The sequence below is a fragment of the Xiphias gladius genome, chromosome 14 (genome assembly GCF_016859285.1).
Source record: "Xiphias gladius isolate SHS-SW01 ecotype Sanya breed wild chromosome 14, ASM1685928v1, whole genome shotgun sequence".
NCBI classification, from domain to species: domain Eukaryota; kingdom Metazoa; phylum Chordata; class Actinopteri; order Istiophoriformes; family Xiphiidae; genus Xiphias; species Xiphias gladius.
Window position 1 is genome coordinate 25446048 of NC_053413.1, and position 20625 is coordinate 25466672.

At 42.2% G+C, this 20625-nt stretch overlaps 1 protein-coding gene across 1 annotated transcript in view; it reads right to left on the reverse strand.

Moving 5' to 3' along the window:
• Window positions 1-787: 787 nt before the first annotated feature.
• Window positions 788-20625, reverse strand: part of LOC120799458 (receptor-type tyrosine-protein phosphatase N2-like) — a 218019-nt gene continuing 198181 nt past the window's right edge. The window contains exons 19-22 of the mRNA XM_040144688.1: window positions 18542-18595; window positions 14163-14227; window positions 6612-6685; window positions 788-4102 (exon numbers count right to left, since the gene is read on the reverse strand). Of these exons, the coding sequence (XP_040000622.1) occupies window positions 4031-4102; window positions 6612-6685; window positions 14163-14227; window positions 18542-18595 (265 nt within the window). The 3' untranslated portion in view covers window positions 788-4030. The remainder of the gene's footprint in view (window positions 4103-6611; window positions 6686-14162; window positions 14228-18541; window positions 18596-20625) is intronic.

Sequence of the window (20625 nt, forward strand, 5' to 3'; positions counted from 1 at the left end):
GAAGGCAACAGGGCATGCGCTGGGTCAGACAGACTCCACCCCCCACTGGAGTGTAAGGCATAGTTTTGAATTTGAACAGATGGTGACAGATTGAATATTTAACTTTTTCTAGTAGCTTCAATTTCAAATAAAGAGTGAAGGCCCTAGTGCGTAGTTCTGTAGGGGAGCTGGAGATTTACCGACCCGTCACCTTCTGTTTATTGTTTACTTTTCGCAGCAGGATTTATGGCTACTGTGTACTCTCCATTTTCCCGTTGGACGAAACCAAACTGTGACCCTGAAACCCTGGTTTTTAATCAAACCTTGGAACCTGTGTAGCCTATTGTTGTTACACCCTCAGTAGACGGGGGGAAGTTTCACCGTTTGATGCATTAGGTGGCACATCCCCGCAAACCGTTTTAAAGCGTGAAATTGTGACTGAGAGGCAGAGTGTTGCTCCAGGAGAACAGCGGGCGTTCTCAGAAAACTCTTAACGGACGACTGAACGGACGACTGAAAAAAATCTGAGATAAGTTGAACTTCGAGCTGAAAACACAGCGGACTGCAGGACGGCGCTTGGAATCACGGCTAACTTAACGACGCCGTATCTGATTTAAAATGTAGCCGGTTGTTCGGTGCTCTATGGAACAGCTGTTTAACTGCCCTCCAAGACGGGAAGACGGCCGTGTGGCTATAATTACGACCTAAGCATACATTTGATTCACAACAGTGTTAAGAAAGAAAAAAAGAGGGACAGAACTCACAAGTCAGGAATGCATTATAATACTGCATCGACAATGAGACTTTATTCACAATTTGTTTACATCAATAGAACAAAATATCTTCTATTGTATTTCTTGTCTTGGTTTATGTACAGAGTGTTAATGCAACAGACCAGCCATCTATTGATACCTGATGGAGCGTGTGTAAGAAAGAACAGCACTGGGAAAGTTGACCTACTGAGCAACCGCACTGCAAAAAATGCCCATTAAAACTGGCTCAGTTTGGACTCGCATCAAAAAATGGCCAGTACAATGTGATCATTTCAATTCCCTCAATGCAGTTTCCCTTATTCCCACATTTTTATAACAAACATGTCAGTATCTTGAAACCGGCAGAAAAGATAACACTCCATTCTACATCAAACGAGCTGTGATAAGGAGCATTTCTTGCAGCCGGTTTAGGGTTTGTGATGAAAAATGGAGTCGATTCCAACAACATGACACCAGCTTGCTGCAGTGTTACATCACATTGATACTGCACCACCTTTCAACTCTCTTTAACCTTGATCTGCACAGTTTAGAGAGGGTAATCCTTGGCTTTTGCACTTTTAAGGTCCTTGGAGCTTCTCGTGCAATAGATAGTTTGAAACAGAGCTAATAGATAAACCGTTTGCTTGTTTGCTTGAAGAGTTTTGCTAAGATCGTCTTGAGGCCACAGAAAAATACAGCATACTCATTTACTGAATAAACAGCCATGCACTAGTAGCATAGTGTATGCAAGTCATATTACTGGTGATTCGAATAAGACTGGACAAACAAAAACAAGGATTTGATGGATTAAACATTTAAAACTGCTCGTTTGCTGTCAGCCAATTGTCAGCAGCGAGATTACGCTGATTTTACACAAACTGCGAGCTGGTTTCCCAAAGTCATCTTTAGACGAGTGATTAGTTTGTTCAACTGAACCAAAACCAAAAGGATTTCAGGGCTGATACTCGGATTCGACAGGTTATCAGGGCCGCCCAATATACAGGCTACTTGAGCGAGTAATGCGACTTTTGCTTACGTGCAGATAGAGGCCTTTAATCGTTCAGTGCGAATCTTAAATCTACCAAATACAATAATGCACCAATGGAAAGAGACTGTAGCCGTGATTGCATCTCAAAGCACCATACTGGTGTATTTTTCCATTTAAATACAAAGCAGGGATACTGCAAGTTCAGTTCTTTTTGTGTGTGGTAAATTGGTTGTAGTTGAAGACTGATTTGAAAAAGACAGCTCTGGACTATTTAATAATTTGTCTGGTAACAGATTTTTATTTTACTTTATACAGGAAAGAGTGGAAACCGGCGGCTGCCTGGAATATAGGTAAAGCACTTTGAGTTCAAAGATGTTAAATAGAGGTAAAAGATTTAGCAACAAAGTGAAGTATAAGTAGTTTGCAGTGAATGGGCTGAACGGCTCATTTCATGGACATCAGAACAAAAGCCCAGGTAGTTTCAAGATGCTTTTGGGAAAACCAGCCAAGTGTCACTGCAAATCAGTTTTCAGTGACATACAGCTTTCAGCTACTGTATATGTACAAATCATCCATCAATGCTACATAGAAGAACTGCTATCCAGAAGCAAGACTTTCCCCTTTTATCAAGAAAGGGGATAGTCCTTCCCTGTCAGGAACACTTTACTTTATAATGGCCTCATTCCAGTACGGAGTGGTTCATATTAAGATAGGAACGTAGTTTAAACTACACAATGTTACTGCTGTTGAAGTGATTTCAAGACTGTCATAAACTTTTGCACAGGGGGTAACTTCCTGCTCCCGGATTAATAGAGACTTCATGTCCTTCAGTGTTTATCTGAGGGATTTTCTTTAAATACCAGCACAGCAAACCTTTAATCCACAGGTTAATCCGCTGGAATAAGGCCATTTTAAAATGAAGCATTACACACTGGCCTCGTCTCCAGGTGGCAAGACACACTTACCAGTCCATCTACTGTTTTTTTAGTAAGGCAGACATGAGTGTTACTTCACTGACAAGCCACAATATTGGTTGTCCACGAGAGATATCGATTCATGTTGAAGAAACACAATATTGCTTCTACGATAAAGATAAAAATTACACATTGAAAAAGCCATTTCCAAGTTATTTAACCTCATCTCCAGTGTTAGCGTCTCATTTATTTTTCACCAGTGTCTTGTAATGTTTCGCCACTTACTTTTACGAAAAATAAGCCTTCAAGGAGAGATAAAATTACTCGTATTTGGTCTCATACCTACCTCACTGACACTCTAGCATACTGCATGAAAACATATCAGAAAAAAAGCATGGCACCAGAAATCAGACACAAATACGATTCTGTGATACAGACATGATGATCAACATCATACACTCACTCAAAACAAAGACCAATCAGCGGCGTCAATTCGGTTAAACACTCGGGTTTGGCAAATACCTATACTGAAGATCGTTTTGGAAAACAGACATTAAATTTAAAATGATATAAACTGATTTATTTAAGTGGGATTGAACTACTTTTGATCCCACTAAACCAATTCCGGAAATTCGGACGAAAAAAAACTCTTACATCCAAGTAGATTGTGACGCTATTTGCCGAACCTCGCTTTACCCAACTGACGCCCATGAGGTCAATGCTCATCTAGAAACAGAAACTATAATAAATATACTCTTAACAGAACATAGAGAAACATTTTTATCACTCTATCAAAATGTCTTTAAACGCAGTGAAATGTCACTTTGGAAAACAGGCTGCATGGATCATTACAACAGAAGGAAGGTCTATCTATGTACAGGACTGATTCAACGGTTTCCTGGCACAATGTTTACTGAGATGGAAGGAGAGACGGAGATGAGAAGAAACGAAAAGTAGGTGGCAAGATGTGGAACAAAGAGGAGGTAAAAGGAGAGAAGACAAGAGTAGAAAGGAGGAGAAAAAATGAGGAAAGGAGAAGGGAAACAGGAAAGAAGGAATGGACAAGAGGGAGAGGAGGAGACGAGACGAAAGAGACAGTGATGAGAAGGGACAAGAGGAGCCAGAAAATGCAAAATGATTAGTTAAAATAGAGAGTACGACTGCAGGAACGAAGAGATGAATGGAGGACAGAGGGTAAGGAAGGACAACAGGGGGAGAAACAAGACAGGATGAGACCAAAATGACAGAAGAGAAGTATGAAAGGAGAAAGGAGGAGATGAAAATGGGAAATAGATGGAGGAGGAAACAAAAGGAAGCATCCTCCAGTTAGGACAGGGGGAGGGAGAAGAGGAGCAGAAGAGAACTGGAGGACATCTGTCAGAAGCAGGAGCTCCTTCCTACTGTGGAAGAGCTTTCAGTATGGCGTTCACCTCCTCCGCAACGGCCGTCAACGCAAACTCAAACTGATCCTGTAGGGGGACAAAGAATGGAAAGAAAGAGACAAAGAAAGTGAAAAGTTCTGAAACACACACAGGAGCAAAACTCTGGACAGCAGAGAGCTGCCAAGGAGGCCTTTGGCAAGATGATGAACCTGGTGTTCCAGCAGAAACGACAACTTGGAATATCAGCTTCGGCTGGTTAACAGAGTCCTACAAAGTCCCACTTCTGTTCCCCACTTGGCTTCGGTTCGACTTACTGCAACCCAAACTGGAAAAGCAATTTCTTTATGGGCCTGGCTTTGTGCATGGGGGCACTGCCATATTGAAACAGGAACGGGCCAAACACAAACTACTTACACAAACTTAGAAATATATTATTGTCTAAAATGTTATCGTATGCTCTGTCATTTAGATTTGCCTTCGCTGGAAATAAAGGGCCTCAGACCGTAAGTACGCAAAGGCACGAACGTGGACAGGCGCGTCCCAAAGCAGCAGGAGTCCCGAGTGGATTTTTTTTCCCCCCGGTTTTGACTCTCAGGATACACACAGGCTGCCCTAATCCTGTGAACCTGAAATTAAGACTGCGGACACTCCTCAGAGCTGAGAAAACCGACCTCAACCTCCACTGCCTGTTTTTCTAGGAATAATTTAATCTATGCTTTGATTTAGAGTTGACAATATGGAATTCAGTAAACATGCAGCATTATTTATCATTTCTGTGATTTTGCATTGAAATGCCCTTGTGGTAACCTTTTTTTGGTAACCACTTGGAAACCATTTTATTTCGAAATATTTAGAAGTCTTGCTTAGTCATGTTCTGAAGACCTATACATGCTTAGCATTTAGTTTAATGTACGTTTACAGAAAGCGGAAGATTAGAGGAACAAACAACGACTCCCTTCATCAGAATCAGTGCTGAGGCTGCGACTCCAGACCACAGGGGGAATCAATGTGTGGGGAACGCCGAGAGAGCACCCTGACAGCCGTTTGCTTAGGATACATGGTTTAATAAAGCCCGGATCGATGCGGCCAATGTTCTACACAGAGCCTGGCTTTTCTTTCTAATTATGTTCAGAGATCAGCTGGTAATTGAAGTTTCCAGGCGTCATCCTGCTCGCAGTGAGACGAACAATGACTCTGGTTGTTTTTGCGATTTACAGCATTTGTCTTTTTTCAAAAGGGTCTATATTGTGGAATGTTATACAAACAAAAGGATTTGTGTTTAACTTTTGTGATCTCTATTATTCAACTGTCAAATAATTAAAACAATATGTATTTCCATATCGAACCAATGGGTTTTCATTCGGGTTGGTAAAAAACCTCAGGGGCTGCACTGCAGAACTTCTGATCCTGCTGCCACTGGGAGCAGGTGTTAGCACAGATTATCGCCTTCCATTTGAATTCTATACGTACTCCTCCGTGATGTGGGCAGACCTGACTGTAATCCCTGCTCAATTACTTTTCAGAAAACCGATCGATCCTGCCTGATGCGGAGGAACGAGTCCCAACCCCGAAAAACTGCTAATCCAGCCCTATCTCACGACAGGACACAAAGATTACCGGCTAACCCGAGCATTTAAAGATGAAATACAGTTTTAATGGAGGCGTGGCTGATCGTTAGAGAGACTGTACTCTGACGTGAAGGTCAGAGGTTTGTAACCAGCAACTGTCGGCGACCAACTGTCAGATTCAAGAATGATGGCATGTGTGACTTCGCGGAGACAGTCCCTCGAACTAACCCTCTTTACGAACTCTCCTGACAGTGCCGAAGCCTGTTAGATAAGGAATTGTTCATGACGCGGTGATGCCACACTGTTACAGTCATGATTTCAACACTTCCGAATAGAGGTGCGTCACTGTCTCTATCGTTTGAACGTACAAAGCTGAGGGTGGTAGTCTGCTGGATTTCAGCTGAAGTGAATGGGACACGGGGCGAATTTTCACAGAAGACTGGTGATGGTTTGACTGCAACTTTACTCCCAGCACTGGGTTCGGGGAGGAGATCGGGATGGGCTGGCCGAGGTTTGCGTCCCATCTCCTACAAACACTCGATGTTGGTTTCTTTTAAACATGAGGGGCAGCTTCCCTCCACCTAACCTACAATTAAACAGAGCTTAAAGGAATATTTTGACATTTTGGGAAATCCACTCGTTCACTTTCTTGTCGAGAGTTGGATGACAAGGTCGGTACAACCCTCCTGTGCACGCACTGAGTTTCGCTTAGCGTGAACGCTCGAAGAGACGGCGAACGGCTAGAGAACTCTGTCCAGAGTTCAGCAACATGCCTAACAGCACCTCAAAAGCTCACTAATTACAATCTTGTATCTTGTGTTTTTTTTTTAATCCCTTAACTCCTTTTCTACCCTTTCATGAGCCCGATGAAGCACTGAGTGAAAAGTGCTGTTCGTTCCAGAAATGCTCGATCACACACTCAACGGCTACGTGTGCGGTCATGACCACAAATATATCCAAGTTTATTTTTCTGACTAATGGAAATGTTAAAATGTAAATGTTAGATCGTTAAAATAAGCGTGTCTTACCTTGGTCTGAACCATTCCTGGCCTCTGGTCCCGCAGGTGCTCCAGAGTCGCGGCAATATCAATCTCCTTGGCACCTGTCATGTACAGAAACACACACACACATTCAAAAACTCACTCATATAACATGGTGTTGGACGGTGTCCAAAGACCTAGCGAGAAAATCCAGCTAACATCTGTCCACCTGGTGTTTTATACCAACTCCCTCTAGAAAAGCAGATGCCGATTAGATTCATCCTCTTCGCCCATGCAAGCGCACGCACACACACACACACACACACACACACACACACACACACACACACACACACACACACACACACACACACACACACACACACACACAAAGACTCTACAAACAGCTAGGTGGTGGTGTTGTGTTGTTAGGATGAAAAAAAGATAAAGAGGAAAGAGGAAAGAAACTCTTGGAGAGGACTTGAGAGGGAAAATCACAGGCCTGCATGTTTGTAACCTCTTCTAAAAGAAACGGAGCTGATCCTAAAGCCCCTTGTCGGTCTTTGATAGTTGTCCTGTAGCTCTTGAGCCCCTGAAAGATGCCCAACCAGAGCTGCATCAGCCCCTGCCAAAATCTGACATGCCTGTTTGTGTGCTGGTGTGGCCCCTTGTCGGCGTGCCAGACTGGCACGAAGTCCCACAGCCGACAACGCTGAGGCTGCCGGCACTCGGCTGAATGACCCCTGGCCAAGCGCTGGCGAGATTGTTGCGCTGTGATACATTACTGTTGGAATATAATGCTTTTAGAGATGAACACAGATGAAAGCTTATCTGTCTCTGAGGTGTACGATCAGTTTATGAATTACCTTCAGCTCAATGATGATCTTTCCAAGTCAAGTCGTGATTCTTAATAAGCAAATTGCAAGTGAAACTCCAGGTCTTTCACTTCTCTGAAAGCTGACACTGCATTTGAACATCTTCCTTTCAAAGCCGTGTAATGTTGTTGTCTACGTAACTGAGACCGAGTTCTTTTACTCAGAGGATGAACAAATATCCAGAGAGAGCACCACGTCTGCTTGACATTATCATATTTCTTTTACTTAACCCTGAGACTAAATGTCTACGTTTTGAAAGTGGCCTTAATTTACGTTTTTATATCAAATGACACTGTGAAAACAATGCGATGCTTGTAGAGGTGAGCTCGCAGAGAGTTATCCGCTCGACGTTACCGAGCTTCGTAGCGAGTTCACGCTCATCGTTTGGCTTTCCGGCCCGCACGTTTACGTTTTTTTGGGATCACTCCCACTGCTCTCGCCGTAGAGCCAGATATTTCCCCTCGGGAGTTGGCAGAGACCAAAGGCAGAGCTAGAAGAGAGGGAAACTGGACTTATGTTTGACACCCCTTTTGAATGATAATGTTGCGCCGTAACTCCTGGAGGTGTAAATAAACAACTGCTTAATAAGTTCACAACATGAACTACAAAAGGCGATAGGCCGGTGTTGTGTTCATTGCTTGTTTCTTCTGCCCCCAAGTGGCCAAAAAATAAGAAAAATCAGTTATTGCAGGTTTAAGTCTTAAGTCTTGCTGCAGCCAAGTCTAAAGCCTGAGTCTAAACCAAGTCTCACGTCTGCAGCTCTTTCATCTCTTACAGTCTCTTTAACTATAAATGATTCTGACCCAAAATTTAAATGATTGCAAATCCAATTTCTTATGTAAGGTTTTTGTGTGGAAAAGGAACATCAGGTGTTATTGGGTCTAAATTCCCTTTAAGTATCAATTTGTCCCCTAAGATCGCACCTGGGTCGGGCTTCATGAAGAGAGTGAAAGGAGCGCAAAACTGGAAATGGGAAGATGCATTCAAAAGGCCTAAAATACTGAGGCTTCTGAAGATGATGGACGGTAAGGTAAAGTATTCCTGCAGATGAATTAACGGATGAAAAAAAAACGAATTCCAAGGTTTGATGTTCTTAATGCACTTATTGTATATAAAAAATAAAGCTGTGTTGAAAGGATATTTATGTCGACACACGTTTATTTTATATTGTAACGTGACTTGATTTTTCTGTTAATTTTAAAGTGTGGACGGCACTTCTCTTTTCAAAGACAAATATCTCTTTGCGAGCACAATAATTTTGTCTTTTTTTTTTTCTCCCTTTGGGCTTAAATGGAATTTATGTCACCTTATAATCTCATAAGAGCATAACTAATAGCTTTAGGTACCCAGCCATTAGCTGAAAAAAGAGCAGAAAGAAAAAGAGGGAGAGAGATAATTTGAAAACACAGAGTGAAGAATAGATGTTGAGGGGGAATGAAGACATCTAAAATAAATAGAGAAACCGTTGAAAACCGGGAGAGAAAGGAGACAAGAAAGAGAGGCAGGAGCAAGAATTAAATTAAATAAGAGAAAGAAAAAACATTTAATTTGTTGTCTTTCTACACGCTTTTCTCTCCCCCCTCTTCCTCTATCCAAATTCTGAAGAAACAAAAAGCGCAAGAATTCTCTTTTTTCTTGTTGTGACACATAATAATGCCGCTTTTCATCGCCTGCATGAAGAGGAAAGTGAATGGTGGGAGAACTGCTCATTCACACCATTTTCTCTTTCTGTTTCACAGGTTTTGTGAGCTTTTTTTTCCTCTTTACATCACAATAGACTCCCTTCTAGCCAGAAAAGCTGGAACACACTACTCACTGCTACAGTTTTTCTTTCTTTTTCTTTCTTTTTTTTTGGGGGGGGGGGCTTAACAAGCTGAGGGCTTTTGTGCAGGTTCTGATAAACCTCAAAATGGACGGCATTAAAAAAAAAAAAAATTGCCTTCCTGCAAAATTCCACCTTAAAGGAGATGGTAGAGGCATGAAAAAAGGAGGAATGGTATAAAAACCCCAGCCTCATTTTGAGCTTCCCTCCTCTGTGAGACCCTCGCTTCAGGGTGGAGGTCGAGGAGTAGGACTGATGAGGGTGGGGGGGGGCATAATCAGAGGAGGAGGAGAGAAAGATACAAAAAAGAAAGACAGGGCCCTTGAGGAGGCCACGAAAGACCCACGGAAGCCAAAGCCGAGGGCCGAGCTCACCAGCTGGACCTGGGGGAAAAAAAAGCAAAAAGAAACAGAGGGATGCTGAAAAGCTCTCCGGCACTCGATGGGTCTCATTCAATCCTTAAGATGAAGAGAAGGGTGGTGGAGGTGGTGCTGTGAGGGGGGGATAACATTAGAGGGAGGAGGGAAATGGGGGAGCCTTTTGGAAAAGAAGGGGAAAAAAACCCAAAAAACTAGAGAGTCGCGGCAATACCTCCTCAACCCTGCAACACCGCTGTAATTCTCTGACAAATTTACTATTCATTCCTTGCGAGAAAGAGAGTGGGAATCACAGAGAGCGAGGGGGGAAGAGGAAGAGGGAAGGAGGGAGGGTGAGGGAAACAGGAGTGATCTTGTGTCTAAGAGGGAGGAGGAAGAGGAGGAGGAGGAGGAGGAGGAGGGAAGTGTCTTTGATCAGGATGGAGGAAGCCTGCAAAACCTGGGGGCCTCTAGCTTCTCAGGACAGACAAAAACCTCCTAAATAAGGGGGGATGGAGAGCTGAGAGCAGTGATGTAGTGGAGGGAAAACCAGTCTTTTTCCCTGGGGGAGAGATTTTATGAACCTTAGTTACTTGCTGAGGTATAAATCGACATGATGTAAACTACAAAAAGACAACATAAATTGAGGCTCATCTAGCAATTAAATACATTTTTCTTTTTTCTTTTTTTTGAAGGTCACTCAGCCTTCTACTGAGCCATGAAAAATGTTGTAAAATGTCTTTTGTAGGTCTGGAGGAGCTTTGTCAAGTACGCCTTGGAGACAAATATTACATCTTATTTTTGGTTTAAAAGACAGGGACGTTTGCGAAGGGTCTAACAAAAGATGCTTTTAAAACGGATTATGAGTAGTGTAGTGTTTTTTTTTAGACCTGCTAAAATTTATGGAACTGCAGTCCTATGTAGTCCCCATTTTAGTTAAAAGTAGAGAAGTGTTATCGGCATAAATAAGTCGAGTGGGCTGTTAGTAGCCAACTCATACCGGATTTTTGAGGCTAATACGCGTATTGATGGCGAGTTCGTGAGTTAAAAAATGGTTGACATTTATTTTTCAGATAAACACATAACATAAAACAAAACTTAAAAAAAAAGGTCCCTTAAATATCTCTCTACGCTTTGGCCAACTAAAGCTCAAACAGACAGACAAACTGAGGCAGGATTGAAAAATTTGGGGTACAAGATTATAGTAAGAGATCAGTTGCTGCAACTTATTAAAAGATGGTGAGATCCTTCCGTTGAGATGCTTTGCCAGCTCTTTACTGCAGCCGCCTTCAGTCGCTGCTTGTCTGTGGGTCTTTCAGCCCTCAGTTTTGTCTTCAGGAAGTGAAAATCATGCTCAATTGAGTTGAGGTCAGGTGACTGACTTGGCCATTGAAGAACATCCCATTTCTTTGTTTTGAGAAGCTCTTGTGTTGCTTTCGCAGTATGTTTAGGGTCATTATCCATCAGTACTGTGAGGAACCATCAGTTTTACAGCATTCGGCTGAATCTGAGCAGATAGTTTAGCCCTGAACACTTCAGAATTCATCCTGCTACTCCTATCAGCAGTCACACCATCAGTAAACACCAGTGACCCAGTTCCAATGGCAGCCATACATGCCTATGTCATACTACTGCCTCCACCATGTTTAACAGATGATGTGGTGGCTTTGGATCACGAGCCATTCCTTTCCTTCTCCATACTCTTCCCTTCCCATCATTCTGGTACAAGTTCATCTTGGTTTCATGTGTCCAAAGAATCTGGTTCCAGACCTGGGCAGGCTTTTTTAGATGTGTTCTGGCAAAGACTGATCTGGCCTCCCTGTTCTTGAGTGTCACCAGTGGTTTGCACCTTGTGGTGAACCCTCTGTATTTACATTCATGAAGGCGTCTCTTGATTGTAGACAATGATACGCCTTCCTCCAGAGGGTTCTTGACCTGGCCAGATGTTGCGAAGGGTTTTTCTTCACCAAGGAAAGAATTCTGTGATCATCTACTTTGGTTGCACGGTCTTCCAGACCTCTTGGTGACGCTGAGCTCACCAGTGCATTTCCTTTTTTTTAAGAATTTGGCCACAACTAAGGTTTCTGCCATCCGTCTGATAGGTTTGTTTTGTTTTGTCAGCCTAATGACGGCCTCCTGCATTTGCATCAACACCTCTTTGGACCGGGAACAGGCCACACCTGGACATGAAACTGACTGTGAGTCAATTGCCCAGTTCTGAGGAAATGAAAGAGCAAACAGAAAATAGCTAACAGAGCAAAGAGAAAGAAAACAGCCAAATCCCAAACACCTGACAAACATAAGGCCTTATGTCATCACTGCTGGGTGAGATTTTTGTAACTCAAGGTTTGGGGATTTTCATGTTTTAACTCGAAGGATTACATGCTCCTGTGTGGGGTTTAGCAGATTCCACAACACCACAGGTTTATGAAACCTCTTCAAAGGCAACTAGATAATCTTAAAATACAGAGGACAGTCAAAGCTCGAAACACAGCTCTTCCGAATGTTGAGCCAAAGACCCAACTCGACCCTCTACCACTACTAACACTATTATCACTGCTTCACACTGGGGTGGCTAAATCTGTTTCTAAAAGTTGTCTGCCTGCACTGAAATGCCAAATCAACGAAGAAATAAAATCCCCTGTCTTTGGGTTGGCAAACAAAATATTTTTGCATTACTGCCATCATCCGCTGGTTACATCTGATGATGGCACCTGCTTTTGTGCATCATCACCTATACTGTCTTTCTGTTGTGTTTCTGTTGTCAGACAACTACAGTTTCCAAAAGGATGCTTTATTTTGGAACTGGCTGAATCAGAATTAGAAGCTCCAGGAAAAAAAAAAAAAAAAAAATTGTTGAGAACTTTTCTTTTTCAGAGTAAATTTGAGATTAAACTCCCTCCACGCCCCGCCCTTTCCTCTCCGGCCGCCTGGTGCCGAGGAGGGGCCCCCGGGGCCCCTGTTCACAGTGTGACAGCCTGGGAAAAGGCCCCCGATGCCTGACTGACCCTTTGATCTGGAATTAAAGACCCAGGAGCTCGTTCTGCTACAGCAGCGCCACCACTGAGGGACACCTCACACACATACTGGAACACACAGACACACACACACACACACACACTTACAAAGGAACCAAAAGATATGCAGACACACACATACACACATGTAAAGTCTTAAACTGCTGTGTTTGGACGTCAGCTTCTATCTTGAATTTATAAGGACTTAGAAATAACAAGGGAACCAACTGTGGTCAAATCTTCATCAAAAATAAAACATTTTAAAAAACATTTTACATTTTACTCTATTTATTAATAAACACTAAATACAATGTCATTTTCATCTCATCATTATACTGAGGCCTGTAGCCTTTTTCCACACTGCTTATGAGCTTAAAGAAATGTAAGTAGTTACCTCACTACGCAGTAATTCTTTAGTAATGAAAGTCACCCTTTACATTATTTAAAAAAAACAACTGTCATGCAAGGAGGAGAAAATGGCAGTTGTCAATTTAAAAAAATAGAAATAAATAATAGTCCTGTAATGTGCGTGGAACCCCACATGGTATGAGGGGCTTTTAATTTGAAGACACAGTCCTCTGTGCTGTGGCTGGACAGGTTTTCCCTAAGGTGGTGAGATGTCAAGAATTTGAATGTATACGCAGTAGCACTAATGAAGACCTACTTATAAGTGTAAGCACAAGCTCGAGCTTAAAGCAGATGTAATCATATAAACCGAAGAAGTAAAAGTCACTGGTGCCTCCAAAAAGAACATGTAAATACTCTCATATTGCTATGTAATTGAATATAATCAAACTTAATTTAACGCCATGTCATGAACAGCCAAAGCCCCATGAAATATTCAGTCCCCTACATAATTACTACACTGTTTATTATATCATACTTTAATTATAGTAATTATCATGCACTCGCAATGTGCTTAAAATGCTCTGGCTCTGGGTCCTGATGACACTTCAAAATAAAGTGTTCACGATCAACTGTGTTCGATTCAAATCTGACCGCAGACTTTGAAAGTGGGAGCACACCCCTAGACGAAACTTGTTTAGTTCCTCTTTTCCACTGATCGTTCCACCCCTTTTTCCTTCCTTCCGTAATCTTTCTTTCCCTCGTTACACTACTGAAGCCACTTTCCGTCTCTCTTCGGAATTTATAAAAGTTTAAATTTGTTTTCTTCGCATGTCAGGATAGAAACATCCCCGCAGTATGCTGCCAAATTGGCATAGCATCCACTGAGATAATGAAACAGATATTAATTTGCACTAATTAAGGAAAATCTTGTTTTCTCTGGCTCAGTCGCAGACACTGACAGTGATTGAGTTGTTTTGTGCTAATGGAAAATGTCACTCGTACCTACTCATCACTTTAATTATCTAATTAAATATCATTATTTTTAACGCAATCATCCAACTTTATATTTTACACCCTGTTGAGCATGGGGGGAGGGGGCATGTTGCCACGGTAACACCCCTCCACATAGGTAACAATGAAGGGCAGAGGGGAGGGGGGAAAGAAAAAAAGGCAACACCCACCTTTAGCCATCTTGTTGAGGACCATGTCGATCAGGATGTAGGTCCCAGTTCTTCCCGCACCGTCACTGCACGGGTGGGCGAGAGACAAACAGACGGGGGGGGGTAGAGAGGCATTAATTAAATGAAACAGTTCATTTGATAATGTCATATAATTTCAGATATCTGATGAAGTACTTATATTATTACTTGTCATTAGTTAATGTGTTTGATTATAATTTTACACAGCACGGCTTTCATAATTCTCCCGTTTCTCTCTTTTCATTATATTTTTTCACTTTGCAATCATGAAAGAAAAAATGTTAACGAGCTGAGCTGGAATTCTCAAAATAAAGACGCCAATAGCCAAACAGACTGTCCTTGTGCGTGCAGGTAAATGTGCGTTTCGTGATGTCTCATGACAACGGTATTATATCCGTCAGGCATTTATAATGAGGTCAAAACCCGTACGAGCCGTTGACATTGTTGTAGTTCCTGCTGGTCACGGATTGTGTTACAGAAGTGACAGAACACCCAAATGATCCTTATCGCTCATTCCCTCCGGCCCTCGTCCCTGTGACAGCGTCACCCACTGTGAGACCGTGAACCCGCTCCGCTGCCGTTTCACCGTCAGCAGGTGCGTATCTGCAGGTTTTTGTTGTCTTGCCACGATCCCCCATCAGGCTCGCTTTTACACGGTCAGTCCGGAGGCTCTGTGTTTTTTATCCAGACAAGGATGAATGAAGGTTTTCTCTTTCTGGAGCGAAGACAGACGTAATCTGACTCCAGTTTAAAGCAGGTGAGCAGCGAGATTTAATATGTTGAGGTTTATGAGTCTTCTAATGCTATTTCAAGGGGATAAACAACTTCAAAGGTGTTTAACCCTGGAACAGAAAAGCTGAATCTGATTTTTTTTTTTTTAAATCAGGAATTGAAGAACATCCAAATAGGAACCTGTTTAACACGTTTAACATCAACAGCAAGGCTAAAATGTGTTTTTCTTTTTCTTTTTTTTTTTTTTAGACACGGACGTCAATGCACGTTCTTCTATGCTAAAAAAAAATCTATGTGGAGGGAAAACTCTGTATCCTAGATTTATTTCAAGTGTTGAAAATTGATGTCTTCACCCCTACCAGTCTATTTAATGGGCTAGTGTGTCATCCAACAGACCCGACTGTGCCCTGTGTGTATGTGTTCTAGCATGCCTCTATACTTTCATTTTCACTGGGGCCTTGGTTATTTTCTGCAAGCACGCACACACACACGCACACACACACACACACACACACACACACACACAGAGCTGTATAATTCAACACACCCGTTGGCAGTAATTGAGCTGCAACCCCACTCCCAGCCCCACCACCACCACCGTACGTGTGTGTGTCTTTCAGAAAGGTTATTATGGTGCGATGAGATCTGTCGTATTGCTGCACCTTGTCAGGATCATTTCAAGACGATCAAAGATATGTGATGTGTGTGTGTGTGTGTGTGTACATGTGTGTGTGTGTGTGTTTGTGTGAGACAGCAGAAGCCTGAAGGCTGTGAGTAAACATGTCAAGATGTCTGCTGCCTTCTCTCACTCTATTTAAAATGAGAGACACAGTAAGAGGGGCAGAGAGAGGGAGGGAGGAGAAAAAGACGAGATCGAAGGAGACAGAGAAGATAGAAACAAAAAAAAACAGAGTCGGACAAAAAATTTGACGAAAAAAAGAAATGCCAAAAAGAGACAGAGACAGAGACGCTCTCTGAATGCTGTGTCATTATTGAATTTCTGCCTCCGCACTCTTCTGTTCGCTCGCTTCTCACCCTGATTGCTTCACTCTGCTTGCTCTGTACAATAGGGTGATAAATGGCTGTGCACACTTGGCTTTGACAGACTGGCCTGAGCGTTCGACAGGACGAACACGAGGGTCTCTCGATCCTTTCACTACTATATCCTTAGACGTGACTGGCTGGTTGGGCTTAGGAATGAGCTTGGATTGGTCCAAATCAGAGGTTACAAGTTAGAATATATAGTTCTCTGCTCGTGGCCCGGTGCCTGTCGTGAATTACTGAGGTAAGAAAAGCCGCTACGTATGGCAAAGAGCAGCTGCAATGGGCTTAACAGGCAATCTAACTACAGCCACAATCCATTTTCAAACCTTGCTGATCATTGGAAAACCTGCAAAAGCCAATCAAACATGGTGCCGCTCGCTGTTTATTACCCAAAAAATAGCCGACGGAGAAATTATGTTTTGCTTCTTTTCTTCTAAATCAATTCCAAGGCCCTATACACACAGACGGGTCCACCCACCAAGGTGGCTCCCCTTCACGTGGCCGATGAGCCCTCTCCCCGAGTCACATCTCCCGACCTCTTCTGTTGGAGCCGGGCGACTTACACCTCGGCAAGAGCTGCCTTCGTGGCATGGGGGAAGACCGGGAAAACCCTCAGAGCCTCAGGCTTCACGCATTATTATTCCCATGGCATTTAAGATGTTTACGCCCTTTGCAAGGTTTGTAGTCACACTAGATACATAACAATTAAGCCTAAATGTACTTTTTCCAATTGTGTCGTATATTTGTAGCAATTTATTAAAAGTAAACCATGATACAAACAAACAGTGTATAGCTCCGCTTTAATAAACTTAAGTTAATATTGGGTTTTTTTTTTATGTCTACCACCGATAGCAGCTTTGTGGTCATTTTGCCACAAGTTTGGATACTTCTGCAGTTCTTTTAAATACATTTGACATATTGTAGCTTTCAGAAATTCCTGACAATGCCAACTTAGAAATACAGCAGACGGGCAGATGTGTTGTTTTTCCCCGGACTATCAGCCAGAATAATCTAAATCGCCTGTATGGGTGCGCAGGGCAGTTCGGAGGATTTAAAAAACTTATATACTAAACAGTTTATCTTTACTTTAATTAGAGATCTGATACAACCATCTCGCCAGATAATGGGTAAAGAGACCTACGGAATGAAATAACACCCTGAAGCTAAAGTAGTCATTTACTTTTGACTTGTAATTCTCTCTGTGTGAAGATAGTAGTGACCATACCAGCACTTGAATTTTTCAAAGCGGAGAGAAGGACTAAACCTACAGCTAAATCTGGACCCACTGTGATGGGATACCGCAGAGGACCGCTGTTCACTTCCTGTCTGAAACCAGTGGTCGTGGTGATCGTTTCTTTTTTGCCACGACCAATCCCCAACCCTGACGGCACGCTTATTATTGTAACCACGACGACGAGCGTCCTCTTTCCTTAAGGAAGTAGTTATTTTAACCCAAACTACGTGTTAATTACTGTGACCATGACAACGGAGGTCCGCTGGACCTGCCGCCTTAGGGGCGCAATTTCAGGAGAAGCTCCTAAGTGTTGCAACAGAGGGTAGGGACAGACGAGGCATATGGTTGTTCAGGTTGGAGGACTTGTTGCAATTACTGCAACTTTCATATACATTAAGCGTGTGTGTGTGTGTGCGATGGTTCTATTCAAGCAACCTCTCAACCAGATAACAAACCATCAGCTGGAGGTTTGACTATGTATCTAAACACTGACATCTTCTTGTAAAGTCCTACAAGTAACCAGGGAACTTCAGGATGTTCCGGCTGCTGCGGCTGGTGCTTCATAAAGACAGGTTTCATTCTCTGGTGCAGACTGGCAATTTAGCTGAGAAATGTACAGTTCCATCATCCTGGAAGAACCATTACACCATATTAAATAATAGATCACTTAGTGGAGGAGTGAGCAGACAGACATAACGGCAATATGTTATGGAAGTAATTTTTTCCCCCTCTAATCCAATCATTGCAGGATGCTTCTGCAAAAAAACTGTGGCAGATTTTTCTGTTAAATACCGATTTAATTATGTCTCACTGGTCTGAGTTATTTCCTCAGGTGGTGGGGCTATGCAGATGTGATTAAAAACACACACACACACACACACACACACACACGTACGTATATATGCAAATACAACAGCTGCAGCACTGCCTACTTCTCTTTACCCCTCTCTCCCTCTCACCCGCTGGCTCCGACCGACACACTGCAAACTTTGAAGTGCCTCCAATTAAAAGTTGCCGTCCACAGTTTGTCAAATTAGATCACAACTTTTTGGCTAATTTCTCATTTAAAATGTTTGTCGTCCTCCACATGCTGACAAGGGACAAGAGAGCTGGTGTGAAGGGAAACGGGAGCGCGGATTGGAGGACAGGAACCAGAACCGGCTGAGCTCAGCTTCAAATCTTCTGAGCGAACATTTGATCAGTATCAGTAAAAGGTCTGTTTATCTGCTTGTTTGCTCATTAACTACATTAAAAAAAAATCACAAGTACTATGGAACAGATCTCAGTCACAACAGACATAAAAATAGATAAAAAATAACATAAAATAGAAATGAGTTATTATTATACTTGCCTGCAGTGGACTATGATAGGACACGAGCGTCCCCGGTAGCACTTGTTAACTTTCCTATAAAAAAACAGAACAGAAAGAAAGAAATCAGTGTTAAAATCACAGGTACAGCAACACACACACACAGACAGTACATGTTGCATCCGGGCTTTTAGGGATGATCGCTAAAAAGAAAAACATGCATAGTACCTTTAATTCAAATGTTTATCAGGAAAAAAAAGACAGAACTATTCCTTGGGCCAGAATTCTCTGTAACTGAGGTATAGTTGCACAACCTTGAGATCGTCACATAAATACTTTCTAAGCTCGTTGTCATGATACTGAACATGATACTGAACATGAGTATCCTGCCCTTGAGTCTTGCCCACTTACGATGTCCATAGTGTTCCATTTTATAAGTAATTGTAAGTTTACAATTACTTCAGTGAGTTCAAGACAATATGTGTCTGTAAAAACATGCTTTGCAGTTTGTTTTATCTCACATAAAACCAGTTTACCATTGTGCAACGTGCACTAGGCAGTTTAATCAATGAGCCTGATTCGAGACTCGAGAGCTTCAGGACTCATCGTCCCCGACAACGAAATTGATGCTGCAAACTGAGACTGAATGACTCAACCACGGCGAGCAGTAGTTGAATTTTTTCCAGTCAAACAAAAAATGAAGTTTCATACTACTTCTGATGCAGTGGCAAGTGATCAAGAGGTATAACAATATTAAGTACGAAAAATAAAGGAGGCCTTTATAAAAAGAGAAAGAAAAAATCTCTCTGAATGTCTGCTGAGGGATGGCCTAACTTAAAACTGTTGTGTCCTGGAAGTGGTGAACCCCATTTATCTGGTGCTCTGAGAAGACTGAACGAGCGAACAAGGTGGATACACTCTGAAAATGAACAGTTTGTTTTCGGCTTCGACCAGATTTGGATCTCACAGTTCTGCCGCTTTCCACACAACATACAATAAGTTAAAGGTACATCATGTATCCTTATTAACCACTGACATACTTCTGTATAAAAGAACTGTTACCTTGAAACAAACATACTGGAAAATTTAGCGCCATTTGATCTGGAGGAAAGACATCCACTTCCTGTTTGGAGCTGCAAAAACAGTCCAGCAGACTTCCCAGAGGCTCAGAATTGTTTATCAAAATGTCACTTCTACACACATAGGTAGGGATTTTTTCCATAATGTTGTCAGGCACTTACAAAAATAATCGGAACCTGTCAGTGGCAAGAAAAAAAAGCACAAAGTACCTGGACGTACACTGACCCGGACCAATGCCCCTTCGGCTTACGTTGCAGGTTGCCGGGTTCTAGCGTTCTTGCTCAATATCGGACCGATTCCCAACATTTCTGTCCTTATTAATCAAAATGGGGTTTAAAAACCCTGGAATTATCCTTTAAGAGCTCCACATTTACTTCACTGGTGGAAACAATGAGCTTCCAACATTACACTGAAATAAAGAACACAAACTTCACGGCAACTTTTATTCAGAGAATGAAAATCATCATGTTGCAGTATCATAACATTCCATGACAGAGGGATATTTCGTGCTGCTTCCGTACATGCACGAGTAAAACTCAAACTGTGTGTTGGAAACGACGGCCTTCTAAAAAAATAAATTAATTAAAAATTGTGATGAAAACGTCACACCTTCATCAAAATGCATAGCAGCCAATGGATCTATACAAACATGCAGCTTCTATCTGAGCAAGAAGCAGTGAGCCGTGAGTTTGATCCCAGCTGGAGATCATCTCTGATTCTATTTCATGGTGATAACTCTAAATAACAATATTCAGCGGGAACATATTATGTAAAGACATGGTGTGTGTGATCCATAATGCATCACTCAGTCAAGGAAAGAAACCTCAGACCTGCAGTGTTGAAGCTTCACTTTTCCTTCCTTCAACTTAAGTTTCCTGGGTCTTTTATGTTCATAGGGAATTTTCACCTTCGGGTTCCTGAAACCTGCCAGACTCCTCATCGTAAACAGCTTTTCAACATTTCAAAACCTGTTGATATTACCCAGAATTAATTTTACCTAAACCCAGGAGATAAATGTTTTACCTCTGCCAAGGTGCTTACGATTT